This window comes from Leguminivora glycinivorella, chromosome 3 (genome assembly GCF_023078275.1).
Source record: "Leguminivora glycinivorella isolate SPB_JAAS2020 chromosome 3, LegGlyc_1.1, whole genome shotgun sequence".
NCBI classification, from domain to species: domain Eukaryota; kingdom Metazoa; phylum Arthropoda; class Insecta; order Lepidoptera; family Tortricidae; genus Leguminivora; species Leguminivora glycinivorella.
Genome location: NC_062973.1, coordinates 14,861,968 through 14,884,248, shown reverse-complemented (window position 1 = coordinate 14,884,248; position 22,281 = coordinate 14,861,968). Strand labels below are relative to the sequence as shown.

Here is a 22,281-nt window from a genome sequence, read left to right as displayed (position 1 = left end):
AAATAGTATGTCGAACACCCAGCAAGACCAGTAGCACTCCGCTGAAGAAGCGCAAAAATGGATCTATTGCTACGTTTGATCTCGTTCAATATAAAAGCGTTTTCACATTATTCGATCTGATATCGGATGTCGGACCGATATCCCGTACATAACAAGCGCCATCTTGATTTTTTTCCATTGAAATCCTTCCGACATCCGATATCGGATCGGATGATGTGAAAACGAACTAAAGCGCTCATTCCGCTTTCACTCAGAATACAAACATGATCACCTTAATATGTGGATTTCCATCCGAGAAAGGTCGTCATGCTTTAAGTCCAATAAGATCCATTTATTCTGAGATTGTATCAGAAACATTTCCACAGCCAAGCCACATATTCGTTTCATCCACCGGCGGCTGAATATAATCACTCGTGTTATAATAATATATGGTAAACATAAGTACTTAAAGCGGTAGTACTTTGCCCTGAGGTCTAAGCACGGTGTGTTCATGCGTTTCAGCGCAAGACAAAGCTGAACGCATAGACAAGTGGCCGATAGTGCAGACTCCGTCGCATATCGTAGTTGTAGAGCGACGGAGAGAAATAACTACGATACACTAGCGTGTATGATTGCCAATTGGCCACTTGGCTACGCAGTCAGTAGTTGATTATATCGTGCGTGACGGTTGGTTCACTCTTGCGTACCTAATAGTCGTAAATAGTTCGCCGGTGTCAAAACCATTTGTACCTACCTAAGTACTTAGTTCCAGTTCTAAGTTGGTTGAGTCGGTATCATGAGCTGGTTAACTCGGGACGGTGCATTTACAAGCAATAAAATTAATTAATTTAATCCTAGGCTACGACTGACTCACATGTAACAGAGTGACTGACATACAAAAGCATTATGTCTAACGGTAATTTTAATTTAAGGTGGTCCAACCAAATCTAAAAATAAATCTTCAGAGTAACCACTAAACCAAAAATTACCCAAAACTCAAAAGTAATTAAACAAAAATAAACCTTGTTCCGTAACTAGTAAAGTTCACTAGGTAAGGCTCTGTATGGTAGGTAATTTTAGTTGTCACCTAACATAATATATTATATTCATTTTAAGGAACTGAAAAGACACAATCTTAGGTAGTGTGCGTCAGTAACTTGAAAATAGTTATTTGTTTTACAAGGGGGCAAAGTTGTTGTTTAACCGCACGTGTTGTTGTTGATACCCGAGCAAGCGAAAGATTCCAATATTGAACTGCGAGCGTAGCGAGTGGTTCAAAAAGTGGAATCTTGAGCGTTGCGAGGGTTTCAAGGCACGTAGGTTAAACAAACTTTGCCACCGAGTGAAACACAACATTTTTTTCACCATACCAACACTAACAGAATACTGACTATAAAACATCAATCTACACAGCAATCTATTAAATATTTATGATTCAAAATAATTATTTGTAGGTTAATTTTACCAGCCAACTCAAGGCATCAAGTTAAAATTTGTATGAAATTACTTTGCACTCTTGTGGATAAAATGCAATTTTGCTATCCGTTTTCGAATAGCAAAATTGATCTTTACCAGTTGGTGTGGTGAAAATACAAGTTTTCTAGGTAATCGTAGCTAGGCTGCCAACCTACTTTCAGTTACCTTACAGCAGATCATGGACATTGAAGTTGCATCTGTTTACATTAGGAACGCCATTAGTTTGGATATTAATTGTTTGTGTGAATTGTGGGTTTCGGAGTTTGAGCCAACATTGCAGCCAATGTTGGTCGAGGTTAGATAACAGCCGAGGCATCAAGAACCCGTCGGCCGGCAGTATCGAGCCGACTAGCGGTCAGCCAGCGCCAATCGCGTCGCACAAATCGGACCACGGAATAACGGAATTCGAAATACAAAATTTGAAAAACGTTGCGCGCCATTGGAAAAAATATATAAAGGATTTAAAAAGGTAGGTTTGTTTATTAAGATTTGTGTGGGTAGTTTCTGATCTTTCCCCGCATTTGACAAGTTTACTACAGTTTCGTAAATAATTAAGTATGTTCTTAAATTTTAAATAGGTTTTGTTACTTCTTTTTATAAATGAAATATTAAAAATGTATGAAGTACTCAGCAAAATTATTAGAGATCACACTTGTTTTTAATTGAAATCCGGCTAGCCAAAGATAAAAAGTTAACGTTAACTGGTGTATTGATTAGGTATTCGTAGATAGGTCGATAATTTGTGTAAATTAGTAACTACCTAAATAGATAATAAACTATTGTTTTGATGCCTATAAAATATAGATAGAAGAAAAGATATCGATCTCGTTAGAACATAAGGTACAGCGCGGCAAATCTCGACAAGTAGGGGGCAATTGTTATAATTATAACTAATTCACTTTTTCCATTATTACACTACTTGCTTTTGCCCGCAGCTTCCCTCGCGTTAAATTCGAAAATTGCGGAATGCTAACTTCCACCCCCATTTTAGGGAAGTGGGGGGTTAGAAAGAGACAAAAAGTAGCCTATGTCACTCTCCATCCCTTCAACTATCTCCACTTAAAAAATCACGATAATTCGTCGCTCCGTTTTGCCGCGAAAGACGAACAAACAAACAGACACACACACTTTCCCATTTATAATATTAGTATGGATAATGTTGAGTTCTGCCACAGAATATATAATAGTACAAGTACAGAAGGCCCACTGCTTTGATGTTCACGACATGCCGCCTTTTTAAATGCCTACAAAATTCTAACAAAGAAACGAGCCGCACGTGCGCGACGCCCGGCGATAGGGTTCCCTACGGATTAAAACGATTTAATACTCAGATAAAATGTTATACTATTATATTCAAGTCGTGGGTACTTTCTAGGTATAAATATATAGTATTTATAAATTTTTGTTTAAGTTCCAATATCACAAGCCTTATTGAATCTTTTCGGGGCCTTAATCAATAGTAGATCTGTGTAAACATGTCCCATTGTATTTATTTTATTCATGATATCTATTTAACTAAGCATTATTAGCCATTCCACACGCGGACATCGCATATGAACCTTAAAAAAAACTCGCGACGTAAAGTAACATTAGAAAGTGCGAACGTGCGTTCCGTGAGAACGCGCGCCACCCCTGATTAGGCCGCGAACTCGCGGCCGCCGGCATGTACTTGTAGCGCGGCGATAGAATCGCGGAGTGAGCCGCCCTTGGTTCTGCATGTATCCACTGAACACGCCTACCATACGTATAACCGGTGGACACTCAATTTAATAATGCAAACATTATAAAACATGAAAAAAATGGACCAGTTACATTTGCCCCCCAGTCCAATTTTGCCCCGCTGTACCTTAGACTTAAAAGTAGTGAATAGAGTAGGTATCTATATTAATAAGTATTTTAACAATAAGTAAGTTGAAACTTTTAGCGAGCTCTCGGCTAGAAACAGCGTTTTATTAGTAACTAGCTTTTGCCCGCGGCTTCGCTCGCGTTAGAAAGAGACAAAAAGTAGCCTATGTCACTCTCCATCCCTTCAACTATCTCCAATTAAAAAATCACGATAATTCGTCGCTCCGTTTTGCCGTGAAGGACGGACAAACAAACAGACACACACACTTTCCCATTTATAATATTAGTATGGATATACCTACCGGTATAACGAACTCTAGAAACAGTGCTCATTAGTGGTTTTTGCAATCATTTATTATTTATACGACATGGTGGCAAACAAGCATGCGGCTCGCCTGCTGGCCTTGGCAGCAAGCAGTCACCGGGACGCGCGCAACTCCAGGTGTTACTTGCGTGCTGCCAACCCTTAGTACACTCCGTTTTGGAAGAACGATCTCCATCTAGGATACGCTCCAATTTCTAACGTCGATTATTGCATAACGTCGATTTACTCCATAAAATCACAGAATATATAATAGTACAAGTACAGAAGGCCCACTGCTTTGATGTTCACGACATGCCGCCTTTTTAAATGCCTACAAAATTCTAACAAAGAAACGAGCCGCACGTGCGCGACGCCCGGCGATAGGGTTCCCTACGGATTAAAACGATTTAATACTCAGATAAAATGTTATACTATTATATTCAAGTCGTGGGTACTTTCTAGGTATAAATATATAGTATTTATAAATTTTTGTTTAAGTTCCAATATCACAAGCCTTATTGAATCTTTTCGGGGCCTTAATCAATAGTAGATCTGTGTAAACATGTCCCATTGTATTTATTTTATTCATGATATCTATTTAACTAAGCATTATTAGCCATTCCACACGCGGACATCGCATATGAACCTTAAAAAAAACTCGCGACGTAAAGTAACATTAGAAAGTGCGAACGTGCGTTCCGTGAGAACGCGCGCCACCCCTGATTAGGCCGCGAACTCGCGGCCGCCGGCATGTACTTGTAGCGCGGCGATAGAATCGCGGAGTGAGCCGCCCTTGATAAAATGAAGTTTTCTTTACATCAATTTATTCATATATCTAATACTGAACCCTTCAAAATAGTACATTACGATACAAGTGCGTAAGAAAGGAAGGTCGAAACGAGTGGCGATAAATATCGTACGACGGTTTTCAGTAGGTACAGATGGCCCTCCGAAGTTTCGACATGGCATATATGCCACTTCTCGCACTAGTGCGTAAAAAAAACACCATCTGTACTGGAAAAAAAGACAGACAGTCAGAAAGTCAGTACAGATGCGCACTAGTGCGAGAAGTGGTTCATTATATGCCAGGTCGAAACTTTGGAGAGCCATCTGTACTGAAAAAGTCGTACACGTGCGAAAAGGAAATTCGTAACTCGTGTCGATTTAAATTCGGTCGTGTTTTAATTTATCGCCACTCGTTTCGAACTTCTTTTTTTACGCACTTGTATCGTAATGTACTATTATTTGAAGCAAAGTTAGGACCGAACTATTCGTTAATATTATGAGTCGAATTATCAGAAGCAGACTGTCTGAAGGTAAAATCCTTGACTCACCGCCTGATCCCAAAATGCATCATGCACCTAAGATCGAGTATTCATGAATGTACTTACGAGTATATAGGCACACAAATTATCACTGGATCAAAGTTCAATTATTTCATCAGTTTACATTATAATCTAGTATTAATAGCTCATTACCAGCATACCTTTTAAGGCGATACTTGCATGTACTATGCGTATGTACTCATAGATCTTAAACCATGTTGTTACTCTATTTACTAGTTAAAAGAAATAAGATAAGAATAAAACACTTAAAAAAGACCGAACAAAATAACATGCATTATATCATTATATGAGCCTAATGAGGTTTTGACTCTTAAAGAAGAGGTATACAACTCAACTCAGAGGTATTCAACTACAAATATAAATAATAAAAAGCAATCTACAACTGTCGGCTACATTTGAATTAGTTAAGTTGTGCTAACATGGTCAATGTTAGCACGCCATGCTTAATTTTGTTTATTTATTTGTTTCACATACGATTGTCAACTGTTACGGGCATGAGAGAGTGATAAGGGCTATCAGCGGGTCATAGTCGATAGGCGGAGTCAAGATGTACCACTGGACGTCCGCTTTGGTGTGCCGTCATTCGAACAAGTCAAACAGTATACTTATGGTTTTCTTCAAAGACAGCAAAATATGGCACGCGCTTAAGGCTAGGTATCAACAAATAAAATTGTGTCAAATATTTTTTGATGCCTTCGTTGTGTTACATAATTTTGCCGATGACTGTTCGATAAATTGTAATAGATTACACGTGCTCTTTTAAACTTTCACGATTTTTACACATACCTACTTAATTAAATTTTAATTACTTGTACTGTCACGTTTTCATGAATGTGTTTATCATTGATGGTGAAGCTTGGGAAAAATTATATTATCCCTTACTGTATTACATACAAATGTAGGCAGAAACATATATGTTGTAAATAAATTTAAAATTGACATATCAAAAAAATGCCTTCGCGATGTCGATGCGTATAGTTCGCACAACTCCCTTCATACACATTTCCCTTCATACATACTTGGATGTACTGTTGGTACACAACAAACTGCAGCCTATACTCCTACCTATTAGCATATATTATTTACGCCAAGGAAACAGCAGGGTTTCGAACCCAAAAGTTCACAGTTCAGGCAGTCAGACATGACGCACTTTCTTCGTAAGCGATGACGTAGGACGAAACTGTCTTCACGTGTGGATAAATGTGTGTGTCTCATTTATAACGTAATATCCCTATCTTAGCTACTTTTATTGATAACTTAACCTAATTATAGCCATGATAAACTGTTTGTGTCGTCAATAGACTTCATAATGTTCATATTTTAAACGAGTAAGTGATTTCAATATCACCACAAATGAATGAATGGTACTCGTATCTACAGAATATTTAGCGACTGTCGAGACAGTCTGCTTCATCTAAATAAAAGGTTACGAACTCATCCTGGCTGCTGTTTCATTAGGTTGTTAATTGATAAGTTACTGGTATTCTGGACGATGGGACATACCTATCTCTTAAACCTTGTGGTTTGTTAACACCACGTACCTTACTTGCTATTACTGCATATCTACTCTTATATGACTTATGTGGCTTCCTTCGAATGTTGAGCCAAGTCTTATCTGAATTATCTGACCAATATGTAGCCAAGTCATGAACATGTCAAATTGGGCCTCTGCAGAGTATCATCACTATCACTACATAGTATAAAACAAAGTCGCTTTCTCTGTCCCTATGTCCCTATGTATGCTTAAATCTTTAAAACTACGCAACAGATTTTGATGCATTTTTTTTAATAGATAGAGTGATTTTAGAGGAAGGTTTACGTGTAGGTATAGTAGCCGTGCGAAGCCAAAGCGGGTCGCTAGTTAAAATACATAATAGAATTGTACCTACTTATTTTAAAAATAAATATGCGGAGAAGCATATGGGTAGTGGGGGCCTTTCACTCTCAGCAGTGAAAGCGATTCTCTCGGCGCGTAGGATCACATCACAGTGCTGCCGGTGCAGCAATAAATTTACATTGACACAATCATGTGTTTGATGTCAACGGGCAGATAGTAGGAATTCCATTCAAGTTAGTGGTACGTACCTGTTTGATTGTGATAAACAAACATTTCAATAGGTACCGACTAAGATGTGGGAGGGTAAAATGCATTATTTTAATTAAAAAATAATTTATAAAAAAACATAACTGGCTTCGACCGTTTCATAGATGTTTCTAATTTTATAAATGATTAATTTCACGTTGTTCCTTTCTTTTAAAATAGGTACTTACTTATTTATTTTTTTGTATTCTTTAGATTGACATCATAAAAGTAGGGGAGATTTTTTTAAACATTTAAGTTGGTGCTATTCCCCGACGAAGCAACTAATTCTTAGATAATCTACTTTGAAATTCAGGGATCGTTACCGGTATTCTTACCACCGGTTTTAAATAAGGTATAACCGGTTATCATTGCATTTCGGTATTTATATCACTAAATATCTAATTAGCGGTATAATCAAAACCGGTATTCAAATGTAATAGCGGTTTCGACTATTGACAACATTACCTCTATTTGATAAAATACCAATAAAACCATTACCGGTAATACACCTGTCACTTGACTGTCAGTGTCCAAATAAGCACATTTTCTTATTTTAAATTATGAATCACCGAAAAGAGTACCGTTCTATCATATGATGAGTTTGTCCTTTTCATTTTAATAGTGACGTTATTGACGTGTCATTTGTATTTTCGACTAGGTAATATTTTAGATTCTTCTTCACAACACTAACACATATTTGTATATATACACGACTTTCATTTGGTTTTTCTCGTGAATATTACATAACAAATTTGAGGATAAACCGATTGTCTGTTGTATTTTCTTTTTTATTCTCATATTCTAGTTTTTAAAAACAAAATTAAATAGCATGATACAAAATTTACATTTTAAAAAAGCCTTTGACATAGTGGTGAGAGTCCGAATGGCGGGTGTACTGAAATAGATTTATAAATGAAAAGCATTCCATGCAGAGATGGGCTAATTAATCGATTAAAAAAATTAATCGCCAAATTATTCGACGATTAATTTATTCGCGATTAAATTAATCTACCTAAGATACGATTGAAATTGATCTAATCCGTATCTTAATCGATTGATTTCACGATTAATTCTCGATTGAAATATGACAGGAAGTAAATTTCTACGAAAAGTCAGGCTAAACTAACTCTGAACTAAGGGTTTCAAGTTGGTCATTATTTTTATAATCAGCATTACCTAACAGGGCCTGTAAAAGTACCCTTGAAAACGGTTTTACCCTATTTTACCCGACCGTTAATTGACGTTGCTGACTGTCATTTTGACAGAAAAGTCGTCATGGGTGTCGTCAAATAGGTTCTCGGGGGTGCTGATACTATTTGGAATCTGACATTGCTGACTGTCACTTTGACACAAACGTGGTCATGGGTGTGGTCAAATAGGTTATTGGGGGTGCTGATTCCAATATTAACGACCAATCTGGAATCTGATATTGCTGACTGTCATTTTGACACAAAAGTCGTCATGGGTGTCGTCAAACAGGTTTTTGGGGGACTCGGGGTGTTGGTTATAAAATTAATGACCAATTTAGAATCTGAAATTACTGACTGTCACTTTTGACAGAAAAGTCGTCATGGGTGTCATCAAATAGGTTTTGGGGGTGCTGATTTCAAAATTAATGGCTACTTTGGAATCTGACATCGCTGACTGTCACTTTGACGTAAAATGATCATGGGTGTGCTCAAATAGGTTCTCGGGGTTGCTGATTCCAAAATTAATGACCAATCAGAGATTTGACATCGCTGACTGTCACTTTGACACAAAAGTCGTCATGGGTGTCGTCAAACAGGTTTTTGGGGGACTGGGAATGTTGGTTATAAAATTAATGACCAATCTGGAATGCGACATTGCTGACTGTCACTTTGACACAAAAATCGTCATCGGTGTCGTTAAATAGGTTTTCGGGGGTGCTGATTTCAAAATGAATGACCGATTTAGGATCTGACATTGCTGAATATCACTTTGACACAAAAGTCGTCATGGGTGTCGTTAAATAGGTTCTCGGGGGTGCTGATTCCAAAATTAATGACCAATCTGGAATCTGACACTGCTGACTGTCACTTTAAAGCAAAAGTCGTAATTGGTGTTTTCAAATAGGTTTTCTGAGGTGCTGATTCAAAAATTAATGACCTATCAGTAATTTGACATTCCTGACTGTCACTTTGATAGAAAAGTCGTCATGGGTATCGTCAAATAGGATTTAGGAGTGCTTTTTTCAAAATTAATGACCAATCCGGAATCTGACATCTGACAACACCCATGTCAAATGTCAGATTCCAGATTGGTCATTAATTTTGAAAAAAGCACTCCTAAATCCTATTTGATGATACCCATGACGACTTTTCTATCAAAGTGACAGTCGGCAATGGCAGATTCCATATTGGTCACTAATTTTGGATTCAGCACCCCCGAGAACCTATTTGACGACACCCATGACGGTTTTTATGTCAATGTGACAGTCAGCAACGACAGATTCCAGATTGGTCATTAATTTTGGTATCAGCACTCCCGAGAACCTACTTGATGACACCTATGACAACTTTGTGTCAGAGTGACAGTCAGGAATGTCAAATTCCTGATAGGTCATTGAAAATGAAAATGAAATGAAATATTTATTTTTCAAGTAGGCATATTACAATGCGCATATGAACGTCAAATAATTATCGTCATTAATTTTGGAATCGGCACCTCAGAAAACCTATTTGAAGACACCATGACGACTTTTGTGTCAAAGTGACAGTCAGCAATGTCAGATTCCAGATTGGTCATTAATTTTGGTATCAGCACTCCCGAGAACCTACTTGATGACACCCATGACAACTTTGTGTCAAAGTGACAGTCAGGAATGTCAAATTACTGATAGGTCATTAATTTTTGAATCAGCACCTCAGAATACCTATTTGAAGACACCAATTACGACTTTTGCTTTAAAGTGACAGTCAGCAGTGTCAGATTCCAGATTGGTCATTAATTTTGGAATCAGCACCCCCGAGGACCTATTTGACGACACCCATGACGACTTTTGTGTCAAAGTGACAGTCAGCAATGTCAGATTCCAGATTGGTCATTAATTTTGGAATCGGCACCTCAGAAAACCTATTTGAAGACACCATGACGACTTTTGTGTCAAAGTGACAGTCAGCAATGTCAGATTCCAGATTGGTCATTAATTTTGGTATCAGCACTCCCGAGAACCTACTTGATGACACCCATGACAACTTTGTGTCAAAGTGACAGTCAGGAACGTCAAATTACTGATAGGTCATTAATTTTTGAATCAGCACCTCAGAAAACCTATTTGAAGACACCAATTACGACTTTTGCTTTAAAGTGACAGTCAGCAGTGTCAGATTCCAGATTGGTCATTAATTTTGGAATCAGCACCCCCGAGGACCTATTTGACGACACCCATGAAGACTTTTGTGTCAAAGTGACAGTCAGCAATGTCAGATTCCAGATTGGTCATTAATTTTGGAATCAGCACCTCAGAAAACCTATTCGACGACACCCATGACGACTTTTGTGTCAAAGTGACAGTCAGCCATATCAGATTCCAAATAGGTCATTAATTTTGAAATCAGCACCCCAGAGAACCTATTTGACCACACCCATGACCACTTTTGTGTCAAAGTGACAGTCAGCAATGTCAGATTCCAAAGTAGTGTTTGGATGCAGAATTACTAACTTCTAAAAATAGCATACAGTCTTCTTTCAGCAGTACCATGAACGATACCTATTTAAGTTACTTTATACGACGCCCTGTATAGCACCTTAACCTACCCACTATACCTACTTAAATATTATATTTAGTGCCTCCTTCAGATATGTGTCAAGACGCGGCGTCTGATACTTATCAAAATTTACCGGTTCAAAGGTAGCCAACGGTATTCATGTCAACCAAACAGATAATTTCCAGCGCTATCTTAAAATAAACTCGATGCACTTTATATGGTTATCAAATCCGTATTTTCGTTATACTCTTAGATTGTCTACATTGTATTTCGACTTAGTAACTATTATTTCAATGCTTACGACACTTATACATATAATACAAAAGATAATTTAAATAACGCGTCAATTTCACTGACAGCATGAACAGTTCGCGAAAGACGCGCCCGCCTTAGGTTCTTTATTTTCAAGGAGACAACTTTACATGGTCGGTGCTTCATGTCTAACGATCGTGGTCAGTAATAGGTCCAGCTTACACTAGAGTGGCCTCAGCTTATGTGAGTCCCCGGCCGACAAATCTTTGAGAGGCCCCCCGTGCTAGGGCTTTTTGTTCACGGCCCCCTGTGAGGCTCTCGCAAGCGCGAGGCCTCGGGCGGTTGTCCCGTTCAGTGCCCGTTGGATCTTAATTAATTACAATTTAGATCCTCAAACCGACCTCCTAAATTTCACCTGAACGTGTATATTTTCTTTTTAAAGAATGTAATCATTCTGACAGAGAAACGCGATGGCGCCGCGGGGCTCGGAGCTGTCTCTGCGAGCGCGCCTCATGCAGGAGGCATACACATGCTGCGCGTTCTGGCTGGCCGTGTCGGCTCTACCGGCGCTGGCGATTTCTTACATAGGTGAGTTTATCTGTTGTCTTATGTATGACTAATGCACCGTGGACTTATCTAGCACTGGGCAATGAAAACACTACTACAAGTACCAAAGCAGCAAAACCGTTTTGAATCCCCAACCACCCGTATAAAACTACACAACTCGGCTTACACAAATGCCTCATCAGTAGCTGGCTAACCGTGTCGGCTTTAGCCGCACTGGGAAAAATTGTAATCAATACAATGCAGTGATATACCATACACGAAGCAATATCACTATACTCGCACTAATCATGTTATTATTGTATAATAATTACAGTGGTGAGCATCAGCCAGCACCTGTGGCTGAAATTGCTGTCCAGCCGGTATCCAGGGCTGGAGTTCATTCGCATCGATACAGTGCGGTCTCTGCTTGACACGCATCGCAACCAGGGCATCATCAACGTACTGCTCACTGTCAACGGTAACTATACATCTTGAAGAACTACGGTCTTTATCCTTGAATATCCAATTTCTAGAAAATGAAAATGAAAATGAAAATGAAAATGAAATATTTATTTTTCAAGTAGGCATATTACAATGCGCATATGAACGTCAAATAAAGCTACGCCGGCTCTAACCCTACGCCTCAGCCTCGAGAAGATTTCAGTCCCCCCTCAGTTGGGAGGGGGGTATCCACTATGGGACCGGCAAGAAACTCGGCGGGCAACTTCTTTTCAAAACATTACATCTTATAATTTAACATGCATTAAATAACAACATACAATTTAACATGCAAAAGTATTCATCAAAGAATATGAACAGACTAGGTACTCTATGGAAATCAATTTCAATAAATTATATTATTGCTTAATAATACGTCGTTCTTCTTCAGAGAAAACATATCAAATTGTCATAGAAGAAAAAGATAATATGAATCTCAATATCATTAAATATGTAATTTACCTACACAACATAAAATATAAAATATTTGATGTGCTTTCTTATCTGAACTGTGTCCTCTATACATAATACAATTATTTTAATTGCTATTCGTTTTTTGTAGTTTCTGGTTCGGGCCATGCATGTTTGTCTGTCAAATAGTCCTCGACTCTGTAATAAGCCTTAAACATCAATGATTTTTTTAAGTAGTTCTTAAGAGCTGGGAGGGGTAATCTCAAAGCAGTGTCAGGTAACTTATTATAAAAATGAATGCATTGCCCAACAAATGACTTCTGTACTTTACGGACACGAAACTTCTTTATGGCAAGCTTATTTTTGTTTCTAGTGTTATAATTATGGATATCAGAATTCTTAGCGAAACAGTCTAAATTCTTAACAACATAAATTATACTATCATAAATGTATTGGGAAGCTACAGTTAAGATATTAATTTCTTTGAAGAGTTCTCTTACTGATTCACGTGTTCCTAAGTTGTAAATAGAACGAATGGCTCTCTTTTGTAATACAAAGATAGTCTGTATGTCAGCTGCTTTGCCCCAAACCAGAATACCGTATGACATTACACTGTGAAAATAACTATGATACACTAGGCGAGCTGTCTCAACATTAGTCAGTTGCCTGATTCTCCTAACGGCGTATGCGGCTGAACTTAATTTGCTTGCTAGTTTCTTTATATGAGGACTCCATTGTAGATTTTTGTCCAATGTTAAACCAAGAAACAGTGTTGTATCTACCATCTCTAAGCATTCATCATTCAAAAGTATTTTTGTATCGATTGGTTTAACATTCGGCAGAGAAAATCGAATACATTTGGTTTTCTTAGAATTAAGAAGTAAATTGTTGACAGTAAACCACTGCAGTACATCAGCTAACGTGCTATTAATTACATTGTAATCCGTAGATTTTCGGTCAACATTAAAAAGCAGTGATGTATCATCAGCAAAAAGTACTATTTCACAAAAGTTTTTCACTATACATGGCAAATCATTTATATAAACCAAAAACAGGAATGGACCTAAAATTGAGCCTTGTGGCACTCCTAATTGGACTACAGTCCCGCTAGAGCGAGTTTTGTTAACAACTACTGTTTGTGTTCTATTGCTAAGGTAAGAAGACATAAAGTTTAGGGCATTTATAGACAAACCATAGTGTTCTAATTTCAAAATGAGCGTTCCATGATCCACACAATCAAAGGCTTTTGAAAGATCACAAAATATGCCAATTGCATCACAAGAATTTTCCCAAAAATTATATATATGTTTAATGAGTACCGAAGCAGCATCGGTCGTGGAACGGCCCCTTGTGAAACCGAACTGTTTGCTTGTAAGTAATCTATGTCTGTTGAAGTGTCCCAGTAGATCATTTAACATTAGCTTCTCAAAGACTTTACTTAGTACAGGAAGTATTGATATGGGACGGAAATTGGTTATATCACTCGAATCACCCGATTTAAAAAGCGGTATGACTTTGCTACATTTCATAAGATCTGGAAAGGTGCCTTGTGAAATTGAAATATTATATATTACGGCCAAGTAAGGTGCTATTATATCTATGACATGACTAATTACTTTAACTGATGTTCCCCATAAGTCTTCCGTTTTCTTTAAATTGAGTGACTTGAATGTTTTAACAATATTTACAGAGTCTACTTGACTAAATTCAAATGAATTATTACATTTCTTAACATTAGCACAAAGTAATGAATGGGCTTGAGCCGCAGAAGAATGTAAACATTTTGTGGTGTTAACGGCTATATTTGAGAAATAATCTTCGAATGCCGAGGCAACATCGCTGTTCGACACTATTTGTTGATTATCTGATACAATGTTGACTTGACAATCGCGTGATTTACATTTACCAGCTTCTTTATTTATAATACTCCAAGTTGTTTTCACTTTGTTGTCCGACACTTTCAATTTAGAACTAATAAAGTTTTTCTTGGCAGTTAAACACACTTTCTTGAAGATTCTTGAGTAGTTTCTTACATAGTCCAGGAATTCTGAATTCTTGTTCAGCTCTCTCTCACCATAAAGTTCATAAAGTCTTTTTCTACTTTTGTGAATACCTACAGTAGCCCATTCACTAAACTTTGTTTTAACTTTTGACCCACTAATAGATTTCACTTTGAAATTGTTATTAAATTGATTAAGAATTACATTGAAAACATCTTGATACAAATGATTACAGTCATAATGCGAAAATGGTATTATAGACAAACTATGTAGAATTTCATTTTTGAATGATTCCAAGCGAGATCCAGTAATGGGTCTATATGTTATTGTTTGTGGAGTATCATGAATAACGTTTAAGAAAGCTGCCCTTTGGCCGCTGTGATCGGAATGAAAACAGTTAAATAATTTCTTATCTATACATTCACAGTTACAAAAAATATTATCTAGGCATGTTGCACTAGTCACACCTACCCGGGTAGGTTCAAGAAATAAATTAAATAAATTAAATGATTTAAACAAACAGAACATTTTAACAGTATTACTAGATGACTCGAGCAAGTTAACATTAAAATCTCCACATACAATAACATGTTTTTGGCCCTTGCATACTAAATTCAGAACATTTTCCATTGTAGATTCAAATATGCTGAAGTCAGCTGATGGTGGTCTATAAACACATACAATAATATATCTGTCTAATTCAACACATGAAATTTCTATAGTTCTTTCTATGGAATATTTTACAACATCTTTGCGCTCTTTACACTTCATACAATTTTTAACAATAATAAAGGGAGCCACCATGAGCAGCAGATTTTCTGGCAAAAAAACTAGCTAATTTAAAATTAACATAATCAAATATCAACTGTTCTTGTTTCAACCAATGTTCAGTAATACACATAACTTCAACATTATTACTATCTAAAAATAATCCTACTTCTAATTCTTTGCTGGAAAAACCCTGAATATTCTGGTGAACAACGTTCATATTCAGGTGTTTTTCCGCTGTCTTACAATCTAGTTTAAATGAGGCATGGGGTCCTTGGCTTTGTCAGCTGACTGAGACTTATATATAACACTATTACATCTATTTGGCTCAATATTGAAGGCCAATAACTCCACTAAATATACAAATAATTTCTTTGGCAAAAATACCTTCCGTGGAGCTAGCATGAAGCGCTCAATGAATTTATTTAAGTCAAAGAAATGGTACTTTTTATTAACAGCTATGGCATGGTACATTAAAGAATTATAGTAAGCTATCTTACAATTATAGTCATATGATACATTTTCTGCATAAGGTAGTGCACATAATATAATTTTCCCCACACCAGATTTTTCAATAACATTTAGTGTGGACATCAATTTATCTATGCTAAGCTTATCTACATTAAGACTATTTCCTAATAAAATTACTAATGTAGTACTGCTATCATAACATCCCTTTGAAATAAGGTCACATAAATGAGACAAAGTAATGTTTTGATAACAGTAATTTGTCACTTGTTGCTCTAACTGGTAGCTTAATAATGGGCCCATTCCTAACCCAATCTGATCTGAAAAAACAACAGTCTTACTGACTGCTCTAGGGGGCTGTTTAACTACTGCCGCATGCCTAGTTGTGTCGTGGGCCACATCGGCTTGAATAATCTTTGCTGGTGGCATTTGGCCACAATTACAATGTTTTCCATTTAATAATGCCTTACACCGCTCCTCCAAATCTCTATTTTCTAGCAGCAATTTATTAAAAGCCTGTATGTGCTCCTCAACTTGTTTTTTAGTAGTCTCATACATGGTGGATACTGCCAAAAGCTCATCTTTCAGCCTGTTAATGTCGGCATTTAATTTCAGAAAATTTGATTCCTTGACTTCCAGCTCTGAATGACAGTCTTGAACCCTATTTTTCATAACTGTTAATGTATGTTTTAATTTACTATATTTTTTAATACATGCCTGGCCTTTGATCAGCTTTTGGGTTCTCCTAATATACCTATTAATCTTAATGTACTTTTTTAACTTATTACTAGAGCTGTCAGATTCCTAGTTAATGCGGGAGTCAACGTACGTACAATCGTCTGTCATTTCTAGAGATTCATCCAGACCTAACGAATTGCTCACATATTTTTGCTGTGTGCACGCCTAGTAACTCTATTCCTGAATAATTGAATATACTAAAAATACATTGCACAAAATATGAAGGAAAACATCGTGAGGAAACCGGACTAATTCCAATAAGGTCTAGTTTACCCTTCGGGTTGGAAGGTCAGATGGCAGTCGCTTTCGTAAAAACTAGTGCCTACGCCAACTCTTGGGATTAGTTATCAAAGCGGACCCCAAGCTCCCATGAGCCGTAGCAAATGCTGGGATAATGCAAAGAAGATGATGACATTGCACAAAATATGCAAATCTAGTAAGTAAGTAAACTCTTTATTGTACCTACCACCAACATAAAATATAAAAGACATCAAATATAAAAATAAAGGAGGAAGTACAAAACGAACTTATCCCTGATAGGGATCTCTTCCGTCCCTTCAATCTACTGACATCAAAGTAACCGCAGACTTGAAAAATTTGGACGTGTCTTTAATTAATGGCGTAAAGTTTATTACCTGTTTAGACCCGCAAGTTTGAACGTTCTTCGGCTTTACAGGTACATTAGATGCCGAGAAAGTCAAGCAACAGCTCAGCCACCACGTGATCGAGCGGCGGGACAAGAACGGCGAACTCACGTTCCCGCGGCTGAGACACCAGCTGGTGTCCTGTTGGGGGAACTACGCGTGGAATAAGGACGTCGCCTTCAGGCTGGAGAACCATATCATTGTGGCCAGCGGCGTGCATCGGGGGAGACCGGTTACTGACAGTAATATTCAGGTTGGTCTCATTAGTTTAGAACTGCTGGAGTACCTACGCTAGAAACAACATCCCTTTTTGACAGGAAAACCATCACAATTTTTGCGCAATATTCATACTGACGGGTGGCGGAAGGCAACCGATGTACATCAGTGTAAATAGAATGCATATATAAAGCAAACGTTTGGCTCTTCCACTTGATAACTCTTCAAAAATTTTAAATCCAAACTGAATCATCATTATATCTACTACTTATTGTATTTTTTGCTTTAGGAATACGTCAGCGAAATAGTCTCAAAATACTTCCCAAATGAACAGTCGCCGTGGCAGTACATCATCATCCCCACCGCATCACCGGAACCGAAGTACCACATCTTGGTCCGCGTGCACCATTTACTTCTCTCCGGCAAGAAATCCCTCAACATCGGTGACATGCTCATGGTGGAACCGTTGAACGTCACCGGCAGAATGCCACACACCGAGTACACGCAACAGAGCCCTTTAAATAAACTGATGCCAGCCCCTTCAGCCATCCCAGAACTGATTGAGAAGCTGTGCGATAACCTATCCAACGCTTGGAACGAATTCATCTCTGAATACGATCCTGTAGAAAGCCCACGCGCTCATAAAACCTTGCCTGGTGCGTTCCATGTGGCCGGCTTAGTACTAATATCTGGCGCCAGTGCGTTGAGAGAACTCACTAAGAGGAGGTCGACTGACGAATTCAGAAATGTTGCTCCTCTCACTGCTACAACGCTAATAGCTGCGGTACAACGCGAGTGTAAACGACGAAATTTGACAATACCAAAGGTGGGTTATAACTCCAGCAATTTGATCAAGCAATGTCCTTTTACATTTCTTGAATTATTTATTATTTACTCGTATGGCATAAAATTTCTTTAATAAACGTTTTTCGTAAAATGTGCCTGTGAAATGTGTCTCGAATTTTTTTAAAGTTTACTGGAAGCTAATTTTAAAACTTCAATATTTCATTTCAGGTCATACTATCTCCACTCGTAACCGCAGATCCGCGTAAATGGCCGCGGCGTGCTTTCGGAACTTTCTTATCCGTAACTCGTACGTTCGTAAGACTTCCTTTCCGCATCCGGGACGAAATCCTAGCTCTGAACGAATTGAAGAAGACTGGTCAAGTGGTCTACCCCAATACGTTGACGTGGAAGTACGCTGGGCTTGCGCAGTTGTCCGTGCGGGCATTGGGAGAGGCGTGGCAGGCTATGGCAGAGATCTATAAAGCCCCGGCTACGCTATGGACCGATACTATTGGGGCTGATGATGGGCAACGCCATCAGCTGCAGACTGTCAATTTGTGTGGGAGAAAGGTAAGCGAGAATCCATTACCCTTGGTCCAAGGCTTTTAACCCTTCGAGTCCCAGCGACATCATATGATGTCAGTAAATATAAGTAAATACATATAGATGCTTGGGACTCGAAGGGTTAAAGTAGCCTGAAAAAGTGAAAATTAAACTAAGTTCTCTAAAAGCAAGACTAACCCAAAGCCATTGATAGTGACGGAGGAATATTTAAAATATCATTAAGAGATATCTTGGATTGATCATCACAATTGACAATGATCATGATCACAGCGACATCAAATAGCAGAAAAACCCAACCAACTCTCTTAATCATCTTCAACGGAATATGACATATGTGTCTGTATCAAAGCGTCAGTGGCATAGATTCCCATAATGATCAGTCTTTGGTTTCAGGTAGCAGCCTGGTCACGCCCAGTCTCGCGAACTGCCGTGGAACGCGCCGCTCGCGCCCTCGGTGTATCCTCAACCGATGTAGCTCTCTTCGCGGCTACTGAAGCCCTGAGATCCTTCTTTGACCTCTCCCAGAATCGGGCGCCCGATACGGTGCTTACCACAGCAAGGGCTGCATCGGAGGATTTCTTATTCACCTTCGCTGAAGGAGATGGGAAGAAGTATAAGAAGTCACAAACAGGAGGTGAGGAACAACTTTGTCTCTGATATCTACCTATAGGATACTACAGTTTAGACCTAACAATTGCTGATACAAGAAGTCGCAGAAGAGGTGAGGAACTTCGTTTCGGATATCTATAGGACGTTACAGTTTAGACATAACAATTGCTGATACTGTATCAGTTTATCTCTGAACCTGCAATGGTTGCATAACTTATAAGTTTTTCATACTTACCTCTAGGAAAAACTTTTCGGGTGCCATCTGCTATAGCAGTTTGGCATTCATCATAGCTGCTTTGACGTTCAAAGGAAGAACACAAACCGAACCGAAGCACCCCAGCTTTGCAAAGAGGTCTAGCGCATATTTAAAATGAAATACTCAGATTCGGCGCCTTGTCTTTAAACTGCAACTTCTTACGCAACTGTATTTTTCAGGAATGATCTGCCTATCCCTGCCCGTGGGCGCCACTCCTCGCCGCATAGCAGCCGTGGTGGAGCAAGCATGCCAGCGTCAAGGCGCGTTGGCGGGCGCATGGGCCGCCCAAGCACGCTACGGCGCTCTGACCCGCGCCGTGCCTTCCCCGCTAGCACGGCTGACCTTGAACCTGCTGTCGAGGAAATATGCCGTGTCTTATGCGGAGATTAGTGCGCCGGTGGATGCGAGATCGAGGACAACTCTGTGGGGGCATACTGTGGATGCCGTGGTGTATTGGAGACCGCCGCAAGCTAACATTAGTAAGTTTATCACATGTAACCTTAAATTTAGCGACAATAATATGTCACAACTCTGGCACAAGCCGTCTACACGTCTGGCGATCCATTTTTCATATTTTTTAACATCATAAAAGTTTGCAGTTGAATCAGTACTCATACTTGATATTTTTCCAGGCATGTCCCTCACCGTGATCCAATACGCGGACACCGTCCGGCTCTCAGTAATGGCGGACGCGCGGCTGTCTCCCTCGCACACCATCCCCGCCAGTCGCTGGCCGGCCGTCGTCGAGCACCTGGTCGCGAAGATCGACGCCGAAATCGCGCGCATCTCCGCCCAATCGCAGGACATACCTCGAATAGTGACGCCGCAAGAAACAGAAGAAGTCGAGGAAAGCACTGATTCCGTTCTAGAAGCTTCTTCCAGTACTAGCTCTTTAAGACCTCCGGCTACGGAAGTAGCTAGTCCGCCACCTATTCGCAGGCGTACGACGCACCATTAGATTTTATATACGACTAGTCGTAGGACATACTAAGAATTGTGACAAAGAACAGAAAAGGAAAGTACTGAATCAGTTTTAGTTAAGGTGGCTCGCTTTCCATACAAAAAACATCTACCATTTATTTAGTCACCGCACACTACAACTAAATAAAAATATGCGCATACATCTACTATACATTATCCGTCGTCGCGGTAGTGAATGAAATACATTGTTTCATACAGAAATCATGGACAAATCCATGTGAATTTTTTATTAATTTTACGTAAATGTGCGTGCCAAATTTTGTGTACAGACACAGAGCCGTCATATTTCGCGCATTTTTAATTGACATTGTCATCAGTGACACTTGGCTCTTGACAAGTAATTATTAAAGATATTGGTTTAGTTAACTCAAGCAGACTCAGAAATAATGACGCATTTTGTCAATAAAGATACATATCGTATATTTCGGCACTGCTAATGTAAATCGAAATGGCGTCTTGGTCAAATGCACCGATTATGAAGCAGGTGATTCTGAGTTCCATCCCGCAGTTTTTTTTAATCATTTGAACTTTTTTTGGATTTTTTTTATATATTTTTTAAATGGAATATTTGACTATTACTATATTGCTTTCCTATTTTTTATTTTCATACAAAAATACAATACAATCCTTTATTATGCCTTTGTTGATAAAATAAAATATTACACGTCTGGTATAATACATTATACATAGGTCAAAGTGTGGGCATAGTATTAGTAATGTATTGCATTTACTGAGCTGGTTGACCTATGTTATTGTTGTGTGAATGTTTTTCTTCAACAACTAAATGGTTATATACAAGAATATGGGTAGCTTTTGCACATTGTAATTTTTCCTCAGTCACCCGTTGACCACGAACGCTGTAAAAGTGTTCGAAACATCGGGATGAATTTTAAACTCATTATACGCGATTTAATCCGTTTTCATAGTTTTTATTTCATGAGTAACTATCGCGGTAACTGAAGACAATATTAACTAAATGGTTACAAATAATAATTATCATCAAATTATCATCAATATAATCTGGTCCAGGCAGGCAATTATGGTCACGCGATAAATGATAAAACATCTGGCCGTCCCTATAATCGCACTTACTAATAGTGCGACAGGGACGGCCTGATATTTTATCGTCTATCGCGCGACCATGCTACCCGTGCTGTACTAGCTTTAGCCCGCGGCTTCGCTTGCGTTAGAAAGAGACAAAAGTAGCATATGTCACTCTCCATCCCTTCAACTATCTCCACTTAAAAAACATGTCAATCCGTCGCTCCGTTTGGCCGTGAAAGACGGACAAACAAACAAACACACATTATCTTTGGTGAAACAACGAATTCTTCCACTTCAGATTATAGAGTAACCAGCTTTTCCCATTTATAATAAACTAGCTTTTGACCGCGGCTTCGCTCGCGTAAGAAAGAGACAAAAAGTAGCCTATGTCACTCTCCATCCCTTCAACTAAATCCCCTTAAATAATCACGTCAATTCGTCGCTCCGGTTTTGCCGTGAAAGACGGACAAACAAACAGACACACACCCTTTCCCATTTGTAATATTAGTATGGATTTGACATTATTATTTATATTTAAATAATTATATATGTATAGCCCAATTTCGTCGGTAACAGCGTGTTATGTAATGGCGTCGTTGGGGAACAATCGTCTGTCACGCCGTGAAGGTGCGTTCGATTCCCAGGATTCTATAAACTTTTTGTATTTTTTTGGATATAAATTTCGTTTTTTTTATTGACCGAGCAAGAATGGAGAGCCGAAGGTATCAATTTTATCTTA

The 22,281-nt window shown here is 38.6% G+C and overlaps 1 protein-coding gene across 2 annotated transcripts; it reads left to right on the top strand.

Annotated features, from left to right (window-relative positions):
• The first annotated feature begins 1,770 nt into the window (after positions 1–1,770).
• On the top strand, positions 1,771–20,553 carry LOC125224785. Of its 2 annotated transcripts, none has more exons than XM_048128236.1 (9): positions 1,771–1,924; positions 11,475–11,601; positions 11,894–12,037; positions 17,119–17,339; positions 17,592–18,128; positions 18,317–18,658; positions 19,046–19,286; positions 19,697–19,996; positions 20,150–20,553. In XM_048128236.1, the coding sequence occupies exons 2-9, from the start codon at positions 11,484–11,486 to the stop codon at positions 20,473–20,475; spliced, it is 2,229 nt and encodes a 742-aa protein (XP_047984193.1). In that variant the 5' UTR covers positions 1,771–1,924; positions 11,475–11,483; the 3' UTR covers positions 20,476–20,553. The 2 variants fall into 2 exon arrangements, with proteins under 2 accessions (XP_047984193.1, XP_047984194.1); XM_048128237.1 differs by having other exon boundaries at positions 1,777–1,924; positions 11,456–11,601.
• Positions 20,554–22,281: the final 1,728 nt, after the last annotated feature.

Bases quoted from the DNA above. Each gene is read 5' to 3' on its own strand.
- LOC125224785 (XM_048128236.1), top strand. From the start codon at position 11,484: ATGGCGCCGCGGGGCTCGGAGCTGTCTCTGCGAGCGCGCCTCATGCAG. The intron at 18,129-18,316 runs GTGGGTTATAAC...ATTTCATTTCAG, and splicing joins GAAATTTGACAATACCAAAG to GTCATACTATCTCCACTCGT. The intron at 19,997-20,149 runs GTAAGTTTATCA...ATATTTTTCCAG, and splicing joins ACCGCCGCAAGCTAACATTA to GCATGTCCCTCACCGTGATC.